General features: G+C 38.3%; 1 protein-coding gene across 2 annotated transcripts; it reads left to right on the top strand.

The window, feature by feature from the left end:
• The first annotated feature begins 9,516 nt into the window (after positions 1 to 9,516).
• Positions 9,517 to 17,706, top strand: LOC146516457 (polymeric immunoglobulin receptor-like). 2 transcript variants are annotated; one of them, XM_085161721.1, is made up of 9 exons: positions 9,517 to 11,966; positions 12,185 to 12,511; positions 12,905 to 13,225; positions 13,311 to 13,631; positions 13,754 to 14,053; positions 14,449 to 14,601; positions 14,866 to 14,964; positions 15,060 to 15,133; positions 16,461 to 17,706. In XM_085161721.1, exons 1-9 carry the CDS (start codon positions 11,930 to 11,932, stop codon positions 16,620 to 16,622), a joined length of 1,794 nt encoding a protein of 597 aa, XP_085017847.1. In that variant the 5' UTR covers positions 9,517 to 11,929; the 3' UTR covers positions 16,623 to 17,706. The 2 variants fall into 2 exon arrangements, with proteins under 2 accessions (XP_085017847.1, XP_085017846.1); XM_085161720.1 differs by having other exon boundaries at positions 15,057 to 15,133.
• Positions 17,707 to 18,883: the final 1,177 nt, after the last annotated feature.

Genomic DNA, 18,883 nt, shown 5'->3' with positions numbered 1-18,883 from the left:
TGTTACTGCATGTAAGTGGATTTTTTTGGTGTGTCTACATTTACCTCTTTAAAAAACAGACTCGTTACTTTCGGTACTTCAGCGTCTCGCCCTGCAGAAGAGGAGCGAGCATAAAGGGAGAAACATGTGAGGTCATTTAAAATGCAGCCTTTCTATCAGCTCAACAAACTGTTTGTGTTCAGTTTGTCTCACAGTGTTGCAGCCAAAGGTCCAGCTGCTGATTTCACAGGGAGAGAAAAGTGTTTGTACAGAAATATTTACATCTTCAAACTGCAGCAACACATAGAATAAAAGAGAAAGATTAACGTAACTGATACTGATGTCAACATCTGGATCGAACAGCCAATAAAAACTAAACTTGTCAACTTCATCGTGAAGCAAAACACAGTCCAGATCCCACCAGGTGGAGGTGCATGAAGCAAAGTGAACTAACTGCAGAACTACAGGTGATAGTTTCAACATCGACCTGCAGATGATCCATGATGATGTTCTTAAAGGACTTCAGAGTAAAAGCTACTAACAGGACAAAGACGTGAAGCTGATGCTGTTCGTCTTTGGCTCATTAGGTCGGCCGGGAAGTTGAAATTGCTTTGATAACAAAGTGAAAGGTACAGTTTAACGTACTTTAATAACAGATTCTTCTTTATATAAGATCAGCTGTGTGAATTCAGCTGAAAACATCACATGATAACGTCCAGAAGCCTTCAGAGCTCACACACTGCTTCTCATTGAAAACAGTTGGTGGGTGCGGTTCGTTTGCCGCTGCTCTGGCTCCTTGATGCTCGTGTCCTCTTTCACTTTCCTGCATTAACGTCTGACCCTCCTCCACACTACATCCTGCCTCGCCCTCCTCTTCCTTCCTGACGTATGAAAGTCCTGCTGTCCACACACAGACTGAATGTTTGGAAAAGGTTCAAACTGCTGCAGATTTCTGAAAACCTTTGAAGTTTTCAGGTAAGAAAATCATATGAAAGAAACTATTTGATTTTTAACAATAGAAACATAATCGCTACATAAAACGATCACTTATTGCTGAAACAGACGTCCTTGTGTTTGAATCAACCGCCACAAATGTAGCATCACTGGGGGGTCCAGGATGTCCTCTTAACAGCACAGTAGGATCACATTAATCACTAAAGTTTGCCTGATGTAGATCTCTCAGACACACGTCTCCCACAGAGGGCGAGTATCAATCAAGGTTATTGATTTTTAATCATTGCTGATGTGAGCAGGCAGCACTGAGAGGAAGACGAGTCACAAGTATCAGAAGCAGAAGCACAAAGACAGATTCACTGATGTTATCATCAAAACTATGAAGAAACAGAAGGACTGTTCATGGACACAGGATCAAACAGGAAGTGGACACAGGATCAAACAGGAAGTGCACACAGCTGGGGAACGAGGTGCAGGTAATCAAGACAATGAAAGAACTACAAAGTAAAACATGGACAAAAACCACTGAAGCAGGAAGACATGAACATAAAAACACTAAACATGAGGAGACTGTGTCAAAAAGGAAAACAGGAATAATGTTTGAAAACTCTGCAGGGAAGGAAACAAAGAAGGAAACCAGGATATCATCACACTTCACTCTGACACTGAAAGTGACCCAATAATCTCACAAGACATGAAAGTCACAGAACAAGTCACGCAGATAGGAAGACGATTCGTTCTCAGTGTTAATAGATACAGGAAACCAAACGTTAGCTTAACAATGAAACTCCCCGGAGCTTCTGGAACAAAACCACACGACCACGACACACAACCGCACAGAGTCCCACATCCTGCTTTTAGTACTTGAGTCCAGAGTGGGCGTGTCCTCCTGAGACCAGCCTGCTCATCACGTCCTCTGTAGTGGATTCAATACTTTTGTTCTCAGGAGGACAAACGACGACAGAGCCAAAGGAGTTAATGAGCAGAGACATTTGCAGTTATGAAGTGAACAGAGGTTTAGCTTCAGTACGAGTCATTGTCACTTTGGTCAACTTTATGCTTTTCAGTCAGTTCCTGTTGTCATATATAACACTCACAGTTTACATGCGAATGGAGATTTAAATGACTTAAATGAGTAAATGCACTTTAACTTTTGCTCCAAGCTTGGCTCGTCAGGTTTAGTCAGATGTGATCAAACACAGAGCTCACAGTGACAGCTGCATGTGTCTCCTCTGTGACACATCACGGCAGCATCGAGCCGTCAGCCTCGGCGGCTGTTCTTAGTGCTGATAGTGATGCACTGGAAGCAGCTCATAGTCCCACTAACAGGACAAAGACTCTACTGAAGTCAGTTAAACACAGACGTGTTACAGCTGAGTGGACTCAAATGTGTTTTTGTCTAATATCATCTGGATCTGAAGGTTTAGACCTACAAGCTCCAAAGAGGTTAGAAGTAAATACAATAAATAAAATGAAAAGAAAAGAAATACCTGCCTTGTGCCTGTCCGTTTGTCTTCGTTTTGTTTCGGGAAAGATACTTTGTCTTGATGATAATAGCAGCAAGTACGATCATCACAACCAACAGGACACAGAAGAATATAATGAGGATGTTATCTGTCAAACAGGAAATCAGATGTCAGCAGACACACAACATGTTTAATAATAATAATAATAATAATAATAATAATAATAAATTTTTTTATTTATGAGCGCCTTTCAAGTCACCCAAGGACACCTTACCATAGGATAAAACACTTAGTAAAACAATGGCAGAATATGAACAATAAAACAAAAGCACAAGATAAAATTAACAAACAGTGGGCTCACAGTGAATATGCAGATTTTAACAGATGGGTTTTGAGTTGGGATTTAAACTGTGGGAGGAACCAATGTTTCTTATTTCTGGGGGTAGAGAGCTCCACAGCCTGGGAGCAGAGCAGCTGAAAGCTCTGCTTCCCATGGTGCTGAGGTGGAAGGAAGGTACAGCAAGCTGGATAGAAGAAGAAGATCGAAGTGAACGGGCAGAACAGGTGGTGGTTAACAGGTCAGAAAGGTAAGGAGGAGCGAGGTTATGAATGGCCTTGAAGGTGAGCAGAAGGAGTTTGAAAATTATCTGGAATTTCACTGGGAGCCAGTGAAGTTCCTGAAGAACAGGTGATGTGCTGGTAGGAGGGGTTCTGGTGATAATGCGAGCAGCAGAGTTCTGAACCAGTTGAAGCTTATGGAGGGATTTTTGGGGGAGACTGTGCAGAAGAGAATTGCAGCAGTCAATACGGGAGGTAACAAGACTGTGGACAAGAATGGACGTAGACTGGGTGGAAAGAGAAGGAAGCAATCTGTTAATGTTACGTAGATGGAAGTAGGCAGAACGGGTGAGAATACTGATGTGAGATTTATAGGAAAGTGAACTGTCTAGGATGACACCAAGGCTCTTAAACTGAGAAGGGAAAACTTAAAAATCACAGTTGGAAATAATCTCACAGTTTCTTGGTTGAGTCGAGCTGTTGGTGTCGTTGTCGTCTGTGTCTCCACAGGTGGTTCTCACGTGGACAGGAAGAGTTTTATCCTCTGCAGGGTTTGCAGCCACACATCTGTAAGAGGAGTTGGAGTCCTGTTTGTGCACAGTGAGAGGCAGAGAGAGCGCAGAGCTGCTCTGGTTCAGCATCTGCTCATCTTTAAACCACAGCAGTGTGGTCTCTCTGTCCACCAAACACAGTAAGGAGCAGCTCTCAGAGCTCACACTCACTTTCTTCACTGCAGGAGTCGGTACAGAGTCTGGGGACGAAAGTTGATGGAGAACAAAAATGAACATCAGAAAAATGTTTTTAACTTTCAGGACAGCAGAGCTCTGCTTATTGCTGCTTTAATGCAGTCAGTGAACATTTATATGAAACTGCTCATTTCAAATTTTAATGTTTTACCGAAGCAGCTTTGCCTGATTTTTAGCCCCGCCCCATACCAGCCTCCTGATTGGCCGTCCCTCACAAAAACCTGTTTTGAATGACGTCGGCTTCTCTGATTCGATCGTGTTTTTATCACAAGAGAAATTTTGCCAAGTGAAGTACTGCTTTCATCATGTTTGGATCACAGTAGTCCCTTGTTCACATTTGTAAGCAGAAACTCGCTGGAACATCTGCAGGTTGTAGCAGCTTCCAGCAGGAGATGATGGTCTGCTTACATCACACAAGGCTGAAACCTAAAGGAGACACAGCGTCACACTCTGCAGCTCTCTTTGAGCTCCGTGGACTCAGTGGTCTAAGAAACAAATAAAAACTCATCTTTTTAAACCTGCCTTTAGTTCTTTAAGCTCTTTGTGACGGCTGTTCTGAAAGGTGCCATATGAACACAGTTTTATTTACTTCCTGGGGCTTCTCTGGTAAATCCATTGAACGACTGTATTAAGTCTGAACGACTGTATTTATCTGTTATATCTTACAGACCCAAACACAGATCAGTCTAAGCTCTTCTGTTTGATTAGACAAAATCAGCAGGGAGGTAAATCCAGCTGTGGGCTGATGTCAGGCTCTGGAAAAAAGATGCTGCAGAGACACAAAAGAGAGAAAAGTGCTGATGTGGAGGCCTTTAGAGAATGAGCAGTAGGAGGAAGACTGTGGTGGAAACACTGAGCTAACAGCGGGGAAATGTGAGGTCTCAGTGGGCACTGAGAGGAAAAACAGGAAGCAGAAAAGGAAACGTGGCAGTTTAACCCTTTAAGACCTACCATAGAACCAAGTCCGCCAGAGCTTATATTATATTTTTACATGCTGTGGAGCCATTTTTGGGAGCATTTCAAGTTGCTATACATCAATACAACCATTACAGCCCAGATTTTAATAATATGTCTGCATTAAGTGCATAGAAATTACATAAATTGCAAAAAAGTGCAATAAACTACAAACAAATTGAAAATCGTTTTTGTTTTTTTAACATATATTTCTAGTTAGAGAAATTTAAGAGGCTTATCCCTCAAAACTGTAAATACAAAAAAGTTGCACAAAATAGTTTCCCACCACAGGAAATTTATTTTGAGTGTCTTCATAGTTTTATTTTTGAAATACACCAATTTTTATACACTGCAGGAAAAACGAAAATAAATATTATAGTGCAGATTTGCAAAAAAGCAGCATATGCATCAAAATAAACTATTTCCAGCAGTGCAATATGAGTCCTAAGCATCCCAGAAACGACACAGAAAGTCATAAAGTCAAAGATAACTTTTAAAAACACCAGTGTAGGCTCATGAGGCCTTGATGGTAAAAAACTACATTTCCGCAAAAATGACGTCACTTCCGGTTTCGGGCAGGTCATGGCGGACATGTGATAGTTCGTGCTGATGGACCTAGGAAGTGTTACGAACAGCTGATCGGATCGGCAAAGCGTGTTTCTGGAATATTATGTTTTTGTTGCTGCAAGTGCTTTTTATGCAGGTTTTGCAAAGCTATATGTGGAAGGAAACTGTGACCGAGGACAAGCTGATGGCATAAGATGTAAGTACAACTCCTCCGGTTTCATATGCAAAAAAAAGGATTGCACTAGCTTACGTGGTTGCAGAGCTACCGGGATTTAAAAATAGTTACGCAAAACGGAGCGTGCAGCTCTGACCGGTTTTAAAGGGTTAAGCTAGAACATAACAATGGCATCACAGAATAGAAACACGCAGTAAAGAGACGCTGTCACAGAGTGAAGACGTGATCGTCTACAAAGGAAGTCAACACGTTTCCAGACAGTCCTGGAAAGCCTCACAGAGCTGCACAAGTTCACATCACTGACAGACTGCTGGTTCTTTGCATTTAAACTTTATGAAAGCAGCACTTTGACATGTGTGGCAACGTCAGATAAGGATTCACTGAGGCAGGAGAGGCTGTCGGTGCTGAGGCTGACAGAAAAGTATAACTGGGTGTCATCTGCATAGCAACAGAGAATTCACCGATACCATTAACTGGTCCAAGGATTGATCCCTGCGGGACTCCACACAGCAGCGGTGCAGACGAGGACTCACACTGATTCATATGAAGTCTGAAGTATCGCTTTGATAAAGTGAAGAAAAGCATTTGAGAGCAGCAGCGATGAGAAGCCTGATCAACAAGGCTGCAGACACGTCAAGCAGGAAACAAACGTCTTCACCTCTGAGTGCAGAAGCATCATTAGTAACTTTACTAACGCCGTGTTTCTGCCTGTAACTGGAATTTACTGAAGATGTTTCCTCCAACAATCTGAAGAAGTTGACAAACAACAACTTTTAAAGGATTTTGGAAATAAACAAGTTTGGAAATCGGCCATCAAACGTCTGAAACAGTGGGATAGTTTTTTCCAGCAGAGCAAAGACACCGGCTGCTTTAACCCTTTAAGACCTACCATAGAACCAAGTCCGCCAGAGCTTATATTATATTTTTACATGCTGTGGAGCCATTTTTGGGAGCATTTCAAGTTGCTATACAACTGGCATCTTTGTGGTTGTAGTTTACAAGTGGAAACATTACAAAGTAAAAGGTATATTTTACATTCATACACATGCAGAAAGTCATCCACTCAAATGTGCATGCGAAAAGAGCATAACCGTGTTCTATGCTTTGTGTTTTCAGAAGATGAAGCCACTGAGGGCAGAAATGCACCCAAGGCAGAAGGTTTAGAGGAAGTGATTGGTGCAATGGAAAATGATGTTAGAAAACTAAAGTACAAATTGTGTCATATCTATAACATGTCTCACCATAAACTTACAGGATAACGCAAAAAACCCCCAATTGATTCTTAGTTGTGTTTAATACAATACCGTGCAAAAGTCTTGAGTCATTTTGTTTAAAAAGGCCCAGACTTGTAATTTTTTAAAATTGCCCTTAAGCCACAGTTCTCCAGGAATTCTGAAGGTCTTTCAGAGTTATTCATTGGGTGTGTTTTTTTTTCCATTCAGTTTCAGTCCGGTCCTTGTGTCTGACCTACTCTAACTCAAGATTTTTGGTTCTGAAGCAAAGTATTGAACAGAAGCATTGATAACTGTCAGTCCATTTTGTTTATGGGTTTTCTCTCTTACCTCATTATTCTTCAGAACATTATATCTCAGAGATCCCTGGAGGAAATTACCTACAGAAACGTCAGAATCTTAGCTAAATGCTCACAAAACCGTTCAACAACCACCAAACGCAGTCAAGACAGCAAACGATGTAAACACAAAGCATTATTCAAGGATTATTCAGCGTACACGGATATGCTGTTAAGTGCTGAAAGCAGACATCTCAAAGATTCCGAAACTGTAACTGTCCAACCAAAATTCACTGAAGCAGCAGCAAAAGACGAAAACTACACTTCACATTTGGAAAAACATTGTAATGAATTCCCTGTAACTTTTGGTATGTTTCTTCAACCACGATAGAATCGCACTTGCTGCAGAGCTCTCTGTGTACTTCGAGAACAGTTTCCCATCAAAAGTCTCTATTTTCTGCCTTCTCCCTTGCTTATTTCACACCAATCTACTGTTATGTACAATGTTGTCGGTTGCGGATTTTTAATTATTTTAATTAAATGACCCCTGACAAAGCCTTATTTCTGCTATTCAATGCTAAAGATATTTGAACTTTCACAGATTAGTCCAAATTCTGCCAAACTACAAAACCTTCAGCTATGTCCCTAATAAAACCTCTGTAACTCTGATATTGCTGAGGTGAAGCAGAGCAATCTTTGCCCAGGTAATGTCCATATATTGATTCGTGGGTTCCTTCAGTTTTTAATCTACCACGCAGTTAACAGACTAACTCAAGAATAAAAAAACTCTAATTATGTGAATAGTCAACCAATATACTGGAAAAACCTTTAAAGTTAAAGACAAATTAAAATCAGTGAGTACTGACATATCATATGCCATAAAACTTTTCTAACCATTTCTCAATACCGTAAATCAAGAACAAGTGAAACCACTTTTAGTCAGTCATTTAAATTGATTTAAATCAGTGACTGCAACACTGGGTAGTGAATGAAAGAATGAGATCCCAAGTAAATGTGGCGGAAAATGAAGTCTTGCTGCCTTTTCCTTTAGAGGTATGTGCGGAGTTCAGTAATTCGAGTTGGGCTCGGAGCAATCCTGCTACACCTCAACAATGAAAAATGTCTGGCACCATGCAACTTATTTGCACTAATTTCAATTCAGTTTATTATAAAACAAAATCACAAAAGTAGTCACACCTCAAGGCACTTGAGTAAATGTAAGTTGAGATATATAAGCTTGCCTGTGTTGTTATACTCATTGGTGGAAACTTGCATTAAAAAGGCAACTTTAGTTTGAATGCAGGAAAATACTTTTTAAAATCTTTGCTTCATAATAGATTCCAAAATACATAACTAACATTGTGTTAATTGGTGTCTGAATAGATTTATGGAAACCAAGAAGTTGTGATGTACTCGAAGAAGCAGACCTCCAAACAATAGAGTGCCTGTGCCCAATATGAAGATGAAGAACAAGACTATGAAAACTTCACAATATTTGAAGACATCTACTGTAATGAAAATTTCCATCAAGCCAATAGAAAATAAACAGTCTAAGGAGCTTGGAAAGAAACACGCCTGGACTTTAGAGAATTCCACCAATTGCTCTTAGAACTGAAGAAGCTTCTCGGATGAGAGATAAAACATCTTCCAGATGCTTTTCTTTCCAGCTCCTTAGACTGCGATGACCTGGATGAACCTTCACAGACATAAAATAAACAGAGTGTTAATTTGAGGTCAAACCGTTGGTCTTACCTGTATAGAGATTAATCTACTTGACTGACAGTTACACAACAAATCTTAATATAGAGCCGTCTTATTTTCTCAGTGAAACTTTGTTGTGTTTTCTGTTTTATCATCACTTCTTACTCTTTTACTATTAGCTTTAACTTTTATTGCTTAGTGTTAACAGCAATCTGCAGCCTTTTCATGAAATTGAACTCAAATGCAAACGACTAACACAAGTGCAAAGTAAATAAATAAGCAAAGCAAAATGAATTCCAATGTTGGACCATTTAGTAATAAGTTTTATAGCACAGTCATTTTTAAATCTTTTGTTTATTTTTGCCCTATTTTAACGTAAATTGCCACATTGTCAGACTCCTTCAGTTCCAGATATTTGGACAGAAATCGAGCAGTGAAATGTTGAAAAGTTATGTTTACTAATTGCAATTTTGATGTAATTTTTCTTTCTGTTTGTTGCAACTGATAATTACCAGGTGCAGTGCTTTTATTAACTGAATTATTTTCATGATAATGCTGTATTTAGCTTAAATTTATAATAACATGATTATATTTGTATTATTATTTTACATTTATTATTACTTCATATCATTAGTTGACATAAATTAGCCCTTTGCCTTAGTAAACAAGAGCATAGCACTATATTCCCGAAATATGTAAAGTAAAAATAAAATGCACCGAAAGAAAAGGAACAGAAACATCCACAAAACTCTTGACCTGATCAGTTACTCAAACTAATCCAACCTTTTTTGATTTGTAGAGAATTTGTTGCTGCTTGACTAACATCATGAACTTTTTTTTTTTCGCCTCCTCTGAAGAAAATTAAACATTTTTTTCCAAAGTTACACTTTCAGTGTCACTTGTTAATGTGTCACTGTCAAGGTTATTATTGTTAACGAAAACTAACGAAATAACGAAAACTAGAAGTGAAAAAACATTTTCGTTAACAGAAATAAAAATAAAAACAAAAAAAGGAAAACTAACTAAAACTATAATGAGTGTTCACAAAACTAACTAAAATTAACTGAATTTATAGCAAAAATGTGTTTAGTTTTCGTTGATGTGTGCGTATCATACAATAGTCAAGGGTGAAAATGAAGTTTAGTTTCCAGATTTTTTTCTTGCTGTGTCTCATTATGCCAGCAGGTGGCAGCACGTTAGTCGAGTCGTCTGTGTTGCTGCTCCATCCACGCGCAGAATCATGTCAGGAAAAGTCGGGAGAAAGCGCCAGAGTCCAACTTGGGATTACTCTGAATATGACTGTGTTTTGGATAAAGCAAGTGTCTTGTAGTGGAAAGAGACAAATTATGAGGGACATTTCTAAAGGGAAAAAAATCCCACAAACATCCACAAAACTCTTGACCTGATCAGTTACTCAAACTAATCCAACCTTTTCTGATTTGTAGAGAATTTGTTGCTGCTTGACTAACATCATGAACTTTTTTTTCCACCTCCTCTGAAGAAAATTAAACTGTTTTTTCCAAAAGTTACACTTTCAGTGTCACTTGTTAATGTGTCACTGTGAGCACTCTGCTGGTGCTGTTTTATCACTTCAAATACCCTCTTCTCTTGGATATTAGCATATATCACTGGTGAGACTGCTTAAATCTATTTGTGAGTGAAGAAGTCATCTCTGAATTTGTGGAAATGTTGACACAAGTTGTTGTAGCATTCAGTCCTTCACTCTGACAAGTTATCAGCCAACATTAACGAGTTTGCTCAGCATACTACATCCCTAAACTGCAAGGTTGCAGCTCACATGTTTAATTTTACTCACCAGACCTTGTACTAGTTGTGCTACATAGCAAAATGTGCTGAAGAGGTCTGTTTTGGAAGAAACAGCTGATGAATTGTCAAAAAAAAAAGTCAGAAAAAATATGTAGAAAAGTTACCAAAAGTTACTTCCTGTGTGGAGTTTGAATGCTGTTTCCAACCTTGTATGGGTTCTCTCTGGATTCTTCCCACAGTTCAAAGACACACTACGGTTTCCCCTGCCTTTTGGCCTATGACATCTAGGATACTTTCCAGACCCTGAACTGGATAAGAAAATGGATGGATGGATTTTCCCCTAGTTATTTAAAGACTGTGGCACTACATAGTGAGGAGCTAATGTGCTTTAAACTATGTCAACTGGCAAACTCTGATAAAACTATTGGAAATCTTTATGAAAAATAAATAAACAATAACAATAATGAACCTGATCCTGGCTAGATATAGTTCAGCTCACTTCAACACACAGCTCTTGAACCAGTCTCTAGGAGAGGGCCTGGATTCTGTTCAAATCTGGAGTTGCCCTTTGTGAGAGGCAGCAGGCAACAGCTGACGGTTCAGAATACCCAGACCTCTTGAATTTACTTTGTGTGGGGACTCTGTCATCTTACAAGGAGACTTTAACTGCTCCAGTACAAGGAGGTCATAACCTAATGAATCCAACAGACTGACATCATCTACACAAAGCAAAGATGAAACCCTCAGGCCATCTCTGTGAGTCGCCACCTTATCACATCAGAGGGATTTGTGTTTTCCAGTTATTACAAGAGATGTGCTGTCTGGAGCAATTTGGCCAAGGTAGGCCCTCCCAAGGCAAACAGACATAAGGGTTGTCACAGGGGTTGTCAGACACATACTGACAACCCCTATAACAAAAATAAAAAAAATAAAAATAACAGGTCCAGTTCATCCTGCCTGGGATAGGGTCACCAGGTTCCCACCCTGCCAGGCTGGGTCCACAGGGTCAAGGGCAAGTGTCTGGTGGCTGGGCCTTAGCCCATTTAACCTGGCCAAGCTTAGCCGAAAGAAAGCTCCATGGATTCACCCTCTGCCCACAGGAGGGGGTGCAGTGTGGATCGGGTGGAAGTCCGGGGCAGAGGTCCTGGCCCTCTGATTCCACGGCTTCCAGCAACACTTTCGAACCAGGCAAACAGTCTCGAACAAGGCATGCCCCATCAGTAGGATCCCTTGATTTCCACATTCTGGTTGGTAGACACACATGTACACAGGCCAGATTCAGCCACTCTAAGAACATGTTTTTCTCTGATTAGTTATTCACCCTTTCTCTAGCTTTCTAATCAGAGGTTCCTTATAAGGAGCAGCTGTTAGGCCTACACTGCTGCTGTCTTGCTGCTTGGTTATTCTTTGTGGTTTCCGGTGTCTTGTGCCGCCTTGTGTGTGTGTTTATCTAAATGCAGAAGTAAAAAGCTTAATAATTGGCAAGATGTGGATATTTCAAACTGTGGGTGTCACATTTTGACTTTATTTCCTGTCAGGTTTCAAAGCAAAGATGTGGAGCCTTCAGAATCTCCTGTTAACCATCTGCAGTAAGTTGTTTAAATAAGTACATAAGTAAAAAGATGGCGATTAAAGGTAAATCTAGATTAAATGTGTAAATATTTTTTGCAGTGCAGAGCTGAATGCCACGCATTCTGTTCATTTTGGTATTTTAATTATATAGCAATAGCATTGCTAATATGAATGCCGAGATGACAAAATAAATAAATATTAAATTAATATATTTTATCCTGTCTTTTCTTTACAGTTGCTCTGATATGTGTGACCAGTGCAGTGGGGGTGATCCATGTGACTGGATATCTGGGGAGTGAGGTTAAAATTTCCTGCTCTTACGGTCCGGGTTATCAATCTTATCAAAAGTATCTGTGTAGGAACGACTGTGGTAGTGGCGATGTTCTTATTACAACATCAAACCCAGTGAAAAACAAATACAGGATCCATGATGACAAAACGGCACGAATCTTCACAACGACCATCTCTGATCTTCATTCCACGGATACTGGGAAATACTGGTGTGGAGTGACCAGAACTGGAAAAGATATCTACACTGAAGTCAAGCTTAAATTAGTACAAGGTAAATAAACACATGGACAAACTGAATTTAAAAAAGAAAGTTAAATCTACTGCTTTTACCTGCTATTTCTGCTATAGAATCAACATACTATTAAAGGAAAATGAAGACATACCAAAAATTAATTATTTGTTGAATTCAAGTGAAATTTGTGTATATAAACCATGTGTTACTGTAAAGGTTACAAGGTAACAACACATAAAAACATTACTTGCATTTACTGCTAAAAATATGACCTACTGATGCACCTCAGTTTTAGTCATTATAAATGTTTCAGTTGGTTAAGATTTTCTTAAGATCATTACAATCTTGTTGCAGAAAGCTAAATAAATAAAACATCACATCTGTATTCTATGGTTGTAGCGTGTCTTCTAATGCTGTTGATCCTTTTGACAGACAGCTGCTGTAACAGTGTGACAACAATTGAACATTATGCAGGATATTCAGTGTCCTTCAGTTGTCTGTATGAGTCAAGGTACCAGAACAGCCTGAAGTACATCTGCAGAGGAACACGGCCCTCCACATGTTTGCAACAGGCACTAATCACCTCTTACAACAAACAAAATGGACGATTCAGACTTAATGATGACAATATGTTAACACAATTCACAACAAAGATTAGCAGTTTGACTCAAAGTGATTCAGGGCGTTACCTTTGTGGCATCCAAAGAAACTCTGACCTGCATCTTTTCTCTGCTTTTGAGCTGAAAGTTAAAGGTGAGCATTCATAGTAACATCTCATTATATCAGCTGACAGAAAACACTGCTTTCTATAAAATTAATAAAATTATCTTTTTGACAGATCACTGCTGTGATACTGTGACCAATATTGAAAGTTATGAGGGATACTCTGAGTCCATCAATTGTCCTTATGAGAATCAGTACCAGAGCAGCCTGAAGTACGTCTGCAGAGGAAACCAGCCCTCCACGTGTCTGCAGCAGGCGCTAATCACCTCTAACAACAAACAAAATGGACGATTCAGTCTTAATGATATAAAAATGTCAAGAATATTCACAGTGACAAATAGCAACTTGACCCAAAGTGATTCAGGGCATTACCTTTGTGGTGTTCAAACAAACTCTGACCATGATGTTTTCTCTGCTGTTGAGCTAAGAGTCAAAGGTGAGAGGTCATAGTAATATCTCATTAAACCAATCAAAAGAAAACAGCGTCTTCGAAAAGACTCTTTAAAAAAGTTGAATATTTTATGAGTCTTTAATAGTTTTTCTCTTTCAATCTGACAGAGTGGTGCTGTGTCACGTCAACTGAAATAACAGGTACTGTGGGACAGCCACTAACTCTGCAGTGCCCTTATCCTTCACAACATCGGGATAACAGGAAGTTCCTCTGTAAGGGAGACCACCGCAACAGCTGCAGAGACATGGTGATGAGTGAAAGCAGATTCGCACTACAAGGCGATATTTATTCCAGCTCTTTCTCAGTGACGATCACAAAGCTAGAAGAAGAAGATGCTGGGACATACTGGTGTGGGTCAGACTCACAGTGGAGAGTTGGAAACTATGTTAAGATTCAGCTGACAGTCGGTGAGATGAACACATTTAAATGAAGGAAAATTGACAGAGCTGTGAGTTACTACTATTTAAGCATACACTACGGCTGGTGATTCAGTTATTTCTAGTGAGATAGAATTATGACAACTATGCCCTCATAGTGTTTCACACAAAGCACAGAATATATGCCAAACAGAACTAGAGGCCAGTTTTTGTTTAACCTTCTTTACTGCCTGGTTTGCTACATAAATGAATAAATAAATAAAATAATTAATTAATGATCTAATTGATTTCATTTCAGTTGTATGACTAGTTTAAGATTCTTGGGGTATCAGTCAGGACCCTCTGCACTAGTCATTCTACTAAAATGTGATTCTTGTGTTAAAGTAACATTTCTGAGAACTAAGAGGGGTTTTTTTCTCCAACAGTCTTTCTGCAGCATATCAGCACTGTACCTTCTACAGTAAAAACTCCTGGAAAAACTATGCCTCCAACAGTAGAAACTCTTGTAAAAACTCAAACTTCTACAATGAAAGCTCTTGGAAAAACTCAAAAACAAACTCCTAGTCAACCTATTAAAGGTACAGTATATACAATACTGGTTTTTCAGTACCCCTGGGATTTAATGTTTTGAGATCAAGTATGTTGTCACTCCGTAAGCTATGGTTACCTTTACTTTTTCATGGCTACGTGCAAAAACAGCTATGGGTGTGTGCACCAGTAGTCAACAGCTGTAACTATTTATACAAATGTAATCGAAACCCACAGTTCTGCTATGTGTCCTTAGATGCATAAAAAGGAAGTTTTTATTTTTAGTGCATTCTGTTTTGGTTTCTCTTTTTCAGATTCAGCACTTTATGTTCTTTTTGCCATTCCCCCTGTTCTGCTGCTATTGATAGGCATCCTTGTGGTTGTAGTTTACAAGTGGAAACACAAAGTAAAAGGTATATTTTACATTCATACACATGCACAAAGTCATCCACTCAAAAGTGCATGCAAAAAGAGCATAACCATGTTTTCTGCTGTGTGTTTTCAGAAGATGAAACCACAGTGGACAGAAATACACCCAAGGCAGAAGGTTTAGAGGAAGTGATGGGTGCAATGGAAAATAATGTAAGAAAACTAAAGTACAAAGTGTGTTATATCTATAACATGTCTCACCATAAACATATGGGGTTATGCAAAAAACAATTCTTGTGTTTAATACAATACCATGCAAAAGTCTCGAGTCATTTATAATTTATGTTTTGTTTAAAAAGGCCCAGACTTGTAATTTTTCTAAATTGGTATGTTGCTTCAACCACGATAGAATCACACATGCTGCAGAGCTCTCTGTGTACTTTGAGAACAGTTTCCCATCAAAAGTCTCTATTTTCTGCCTTTTTGCTTGCTTATTACAAACCATTTTTAATTATTTAATTATTTTTCTCCAAAAATGACCTCTGACAAAGCCTTATTTCTGCTATTCAATGCTGAAGAAATTTAAACTTCCAAATTCTGCCAAACTACAAAACCTTCAGCTATATCCCTAATAAAACCTCTGTAACTCTGATTTGCTGAGGTGAAGCAGAGCAATCTTCGCCCAGGTAATGTCCATATATTGATTTGTGGGTTCTTTCAGTTTTTAATCTATTGCAGCATATTTTTAGGGGGTTATATGCTATAAAAGACCAGGCCAGGAAAAACTTCTGTATATTTTTTTAGTTTTCTTTTGATACCAAGATTGTTTACAGAGTTTGTATTTGCAGAGAAATGGTCAATTCACCATTGGAATGTGATTTTTAAACAGGAACCTCAGAAACATCCCTGGGGCTTAACAGACTAACTCAAGAATAAAAAAAACTCTAATTATGTGAATAGTCAACCAATATACTGGAAAAACCTTTAAAGTTAAAGACAAATTAAAATCAGTGAGTACTGACATATCATATGCCATAAAACTTTTCTAATCTTTTCTCAATACCGTAAATCAAGAACAAGTGAAACCACTTTTAGTCAGTCATTTAAATTGATTTAAATCAGTGACTGCAATACTGGGTAGTGAATGAAAGAATGAGATCCCAAGTAAATGTGGCGGAAAATTAAATCTTGCTGCCTTTTCCTTTAGAGGTATGTGCGGAGTTCAGTAATTCGAGTTGGGCTCGGAGCAATCCTGCTACACCTCAACAATGAAAAATGTCTGGCACCATGCAACTTATTTGCACTAATTTCAATTCAGTTTATTATAAAACAAAATCACAAAAGTAGTCACACCTCAAGGCACTTGAGTAAATGTAAGTTGAGATATATAAGCTTGCCTGTGTTGTTATACTCATTGGTGGAAACTTGCATTAAAAAGGCAACTTTAGTTTGAATGCAGGAAATATACTTTTTAAAATCTTTGCTTCATAATAGATTCCAAAATACATAACTAACATTGTGTTAATTGGTGTCTGAATAGATTTATGGAAACCAAGAAGTTGTGATGTACTCGAAGAAGCAGACCTCCAAACAACAGAGTGCCTGTGCCCAATATGAAGATGAAGAACAAGACTATGAAAACTTCACAATATTTGAAGACATCTACTGTAATGAAAATTTCCATCAAGCCAATAGAAAATAAACAGTCTAAGGAGTTTGGAAAGAAACACGCCTGGACTTTAGAGAATTCCACCAATTGCTCTTAGAACTGAAGAAGCTTCTCAGATGAGAGATAAAACATGTTCAAGAAACTTCCAGATGCTTTTCTTTCCAGCTCCTTAGACTGCGATGACCTGGATGAACCTTCACAGACATAAAATAAACAGAGTGTTAATTTGAGGTCAAACCGTTGGTCTTACCTGTATAGAGATTAATCTACTTGACTGATCATTAACAGTTACACAACAAATCTTAATATAGAGCCGTCTTATTTTCTCAGTGAAACTTTGTTGTGTTTTCTGTTTTATCATCACTTCTTACTCTTTTACTATTAGCTTTAACTTTTATTGCTTAGTGTTAACAGCAATCTGCAGCCTTTTCATGAAATTGAACTCAAATGCAAACGACTAACACAAGTGCAAAGTAAATAAATAAGCAAAGCAAAATGAATTCCAATGTTGGACCATTTAGTAATAAGTTTTATAGCACAGTCATTTTTAAATCTTTTGTTTATTTTTGCCCTATTTTAACGTAAATTGCCACATTGTCAGACTCCTTCAGTTCCAGATATTTGGACAGAAATCGAGCAGTGAAATGTTGAAAAGTTATGTTTACTAATTGCAATTTTGATGTAATTTTTCTTTCTGTTTGTTGCAACTGATAATTACCAGGTGCAGTGCTTTTATTAACTGAATTATTTTCATGATAATGCTGTATTTAGCTTAAATTTATAATAACATGATTATATTTGTATTATTATTTTACATTTATTATTACTTCATATCATTAGTTGACATAAATTAGCCCTTTGCCTTAGTAAACAAGAGCATAGCACTATATTCCCGAAATATGTAAAGTAAAAATAAAATGCACCGAAAGAAAAGGAACAGAAACATCCACAAAACTCTTGACCTGATCAGTTACTCAAACTAATCCAACCTTTTTTGATTTGTAGAGAATTTGTTGCTGCTTGACTAACATCATGAACTTTTTTTTTTTCGCCTCCTCTGAAGAAAATTAAACATTTTTTTCCAAAGTTACACTTTCAGTGTCACTTGTTAATGTGTCACTGTCAAGGTTATTATTGTTAACGAAAACTAACGAAATAACGAAAACTAGAAGTGAAAAAACATTTTCGTTAACGGAAATAAAAATAAAAACAAAAAAAGGAAAACTAACTAAAACTATAATGAGTGTTCACAAAACTAACTAAAATTAACTGAATTTATAGCAAAAATGTGTTTAGTTTTCGTTGATGTGTGCGTATCATACAATAGTCAAGGGTGAAAATGAAGTTTAGTTTCCAGATTTTTTTCTTGCTGTGTCTCATTATGCCAGCAGGTGGCAGCACGTTAGTCGAGTCGTCTGTGTTGCTGCTCCATCCACGCGCAGAATCATGTCAGGAAAAGTCGGGAGAAAGCGCCAGAGTCCAACTTGGGATTACTCTGAATATGACTGTGTTTTGGATAAAGCAAGTGTCTTGTAGTGGAAAGAGACAAATTATGAGGGACATTTCTAAAGGGAAAAAAATCCCACAAACCTTAAAGTGCACTTGAAAAGCTCACACAAGAAGGCTAACCTAGCTTACCTTGAGAAGGTAAGGGAGCACACTCAACCCTCATCCCCAGAAAACAGAAGCTAACCCCAGGCAAGGCAGCGTGATGCATCCCGAGACAACAGGACGGGGATATCTACACAACTGTGTGAGTCAATTACCTTCAAAAAGTTTATCAATTCACTTGAACCACAATTACGAACACCCGGTGCTGCAAGAGTTAATAGTCTCATTGGGGCCAAGATATACATTTTATAGTTGCCTGGTATCAATGGTTGTTCATCTGCCTTTATTTATTTATTTAAAGAACCCATAGGTGGGAATGTGAGTTGTCTGTCTCTGCATGTTAGCCCTGCGACAGACAGGTGACCTGTCCAGGGTGCAGTATGGTAGCTGGAATAGCAACATACCCAAGGATAAGCAGAAGAGAATGACTGATATGATGAAACTGGGATTTTGTTACACTTAATTATTGCAAACACAACTAAAACTATAACTGAAACTAATCAAAACTAAACTGAAACTAAGGATTTTCACAAAATAAAAACTAAACTAAACTAGCAAACAATTGGTAAAAAACTAATTAAAACTGATATAAAATTGAAAATCTGAAGTCAAAACTAAATAAAAATAAAAACTAATGAAAATTGCAAAACTATTAAAACCCTGGTCACTGTGAGCACTCTGCT

Source organism: Neolamprologus multifasciatus, chromosome 6 (genome assembly GCF_963576455.1).
Source record: "Neolamprologus multifasciatus chromosome 6, fNeoMul1.2, whole genome shotgun sequence".
NCBI classification, from domain to species: domain Eukaryota; kingdom Metazoa; phylum Chordata; class Actinopteri; order Cichliformes; family Cichlidae; genus Neolamprologus; species Neolamprologus multifasciatus.
Note: the sequence above shows the minus strand (reverse complement) of the source record. Positions and strands in the feature narration are given on the sequence as shown.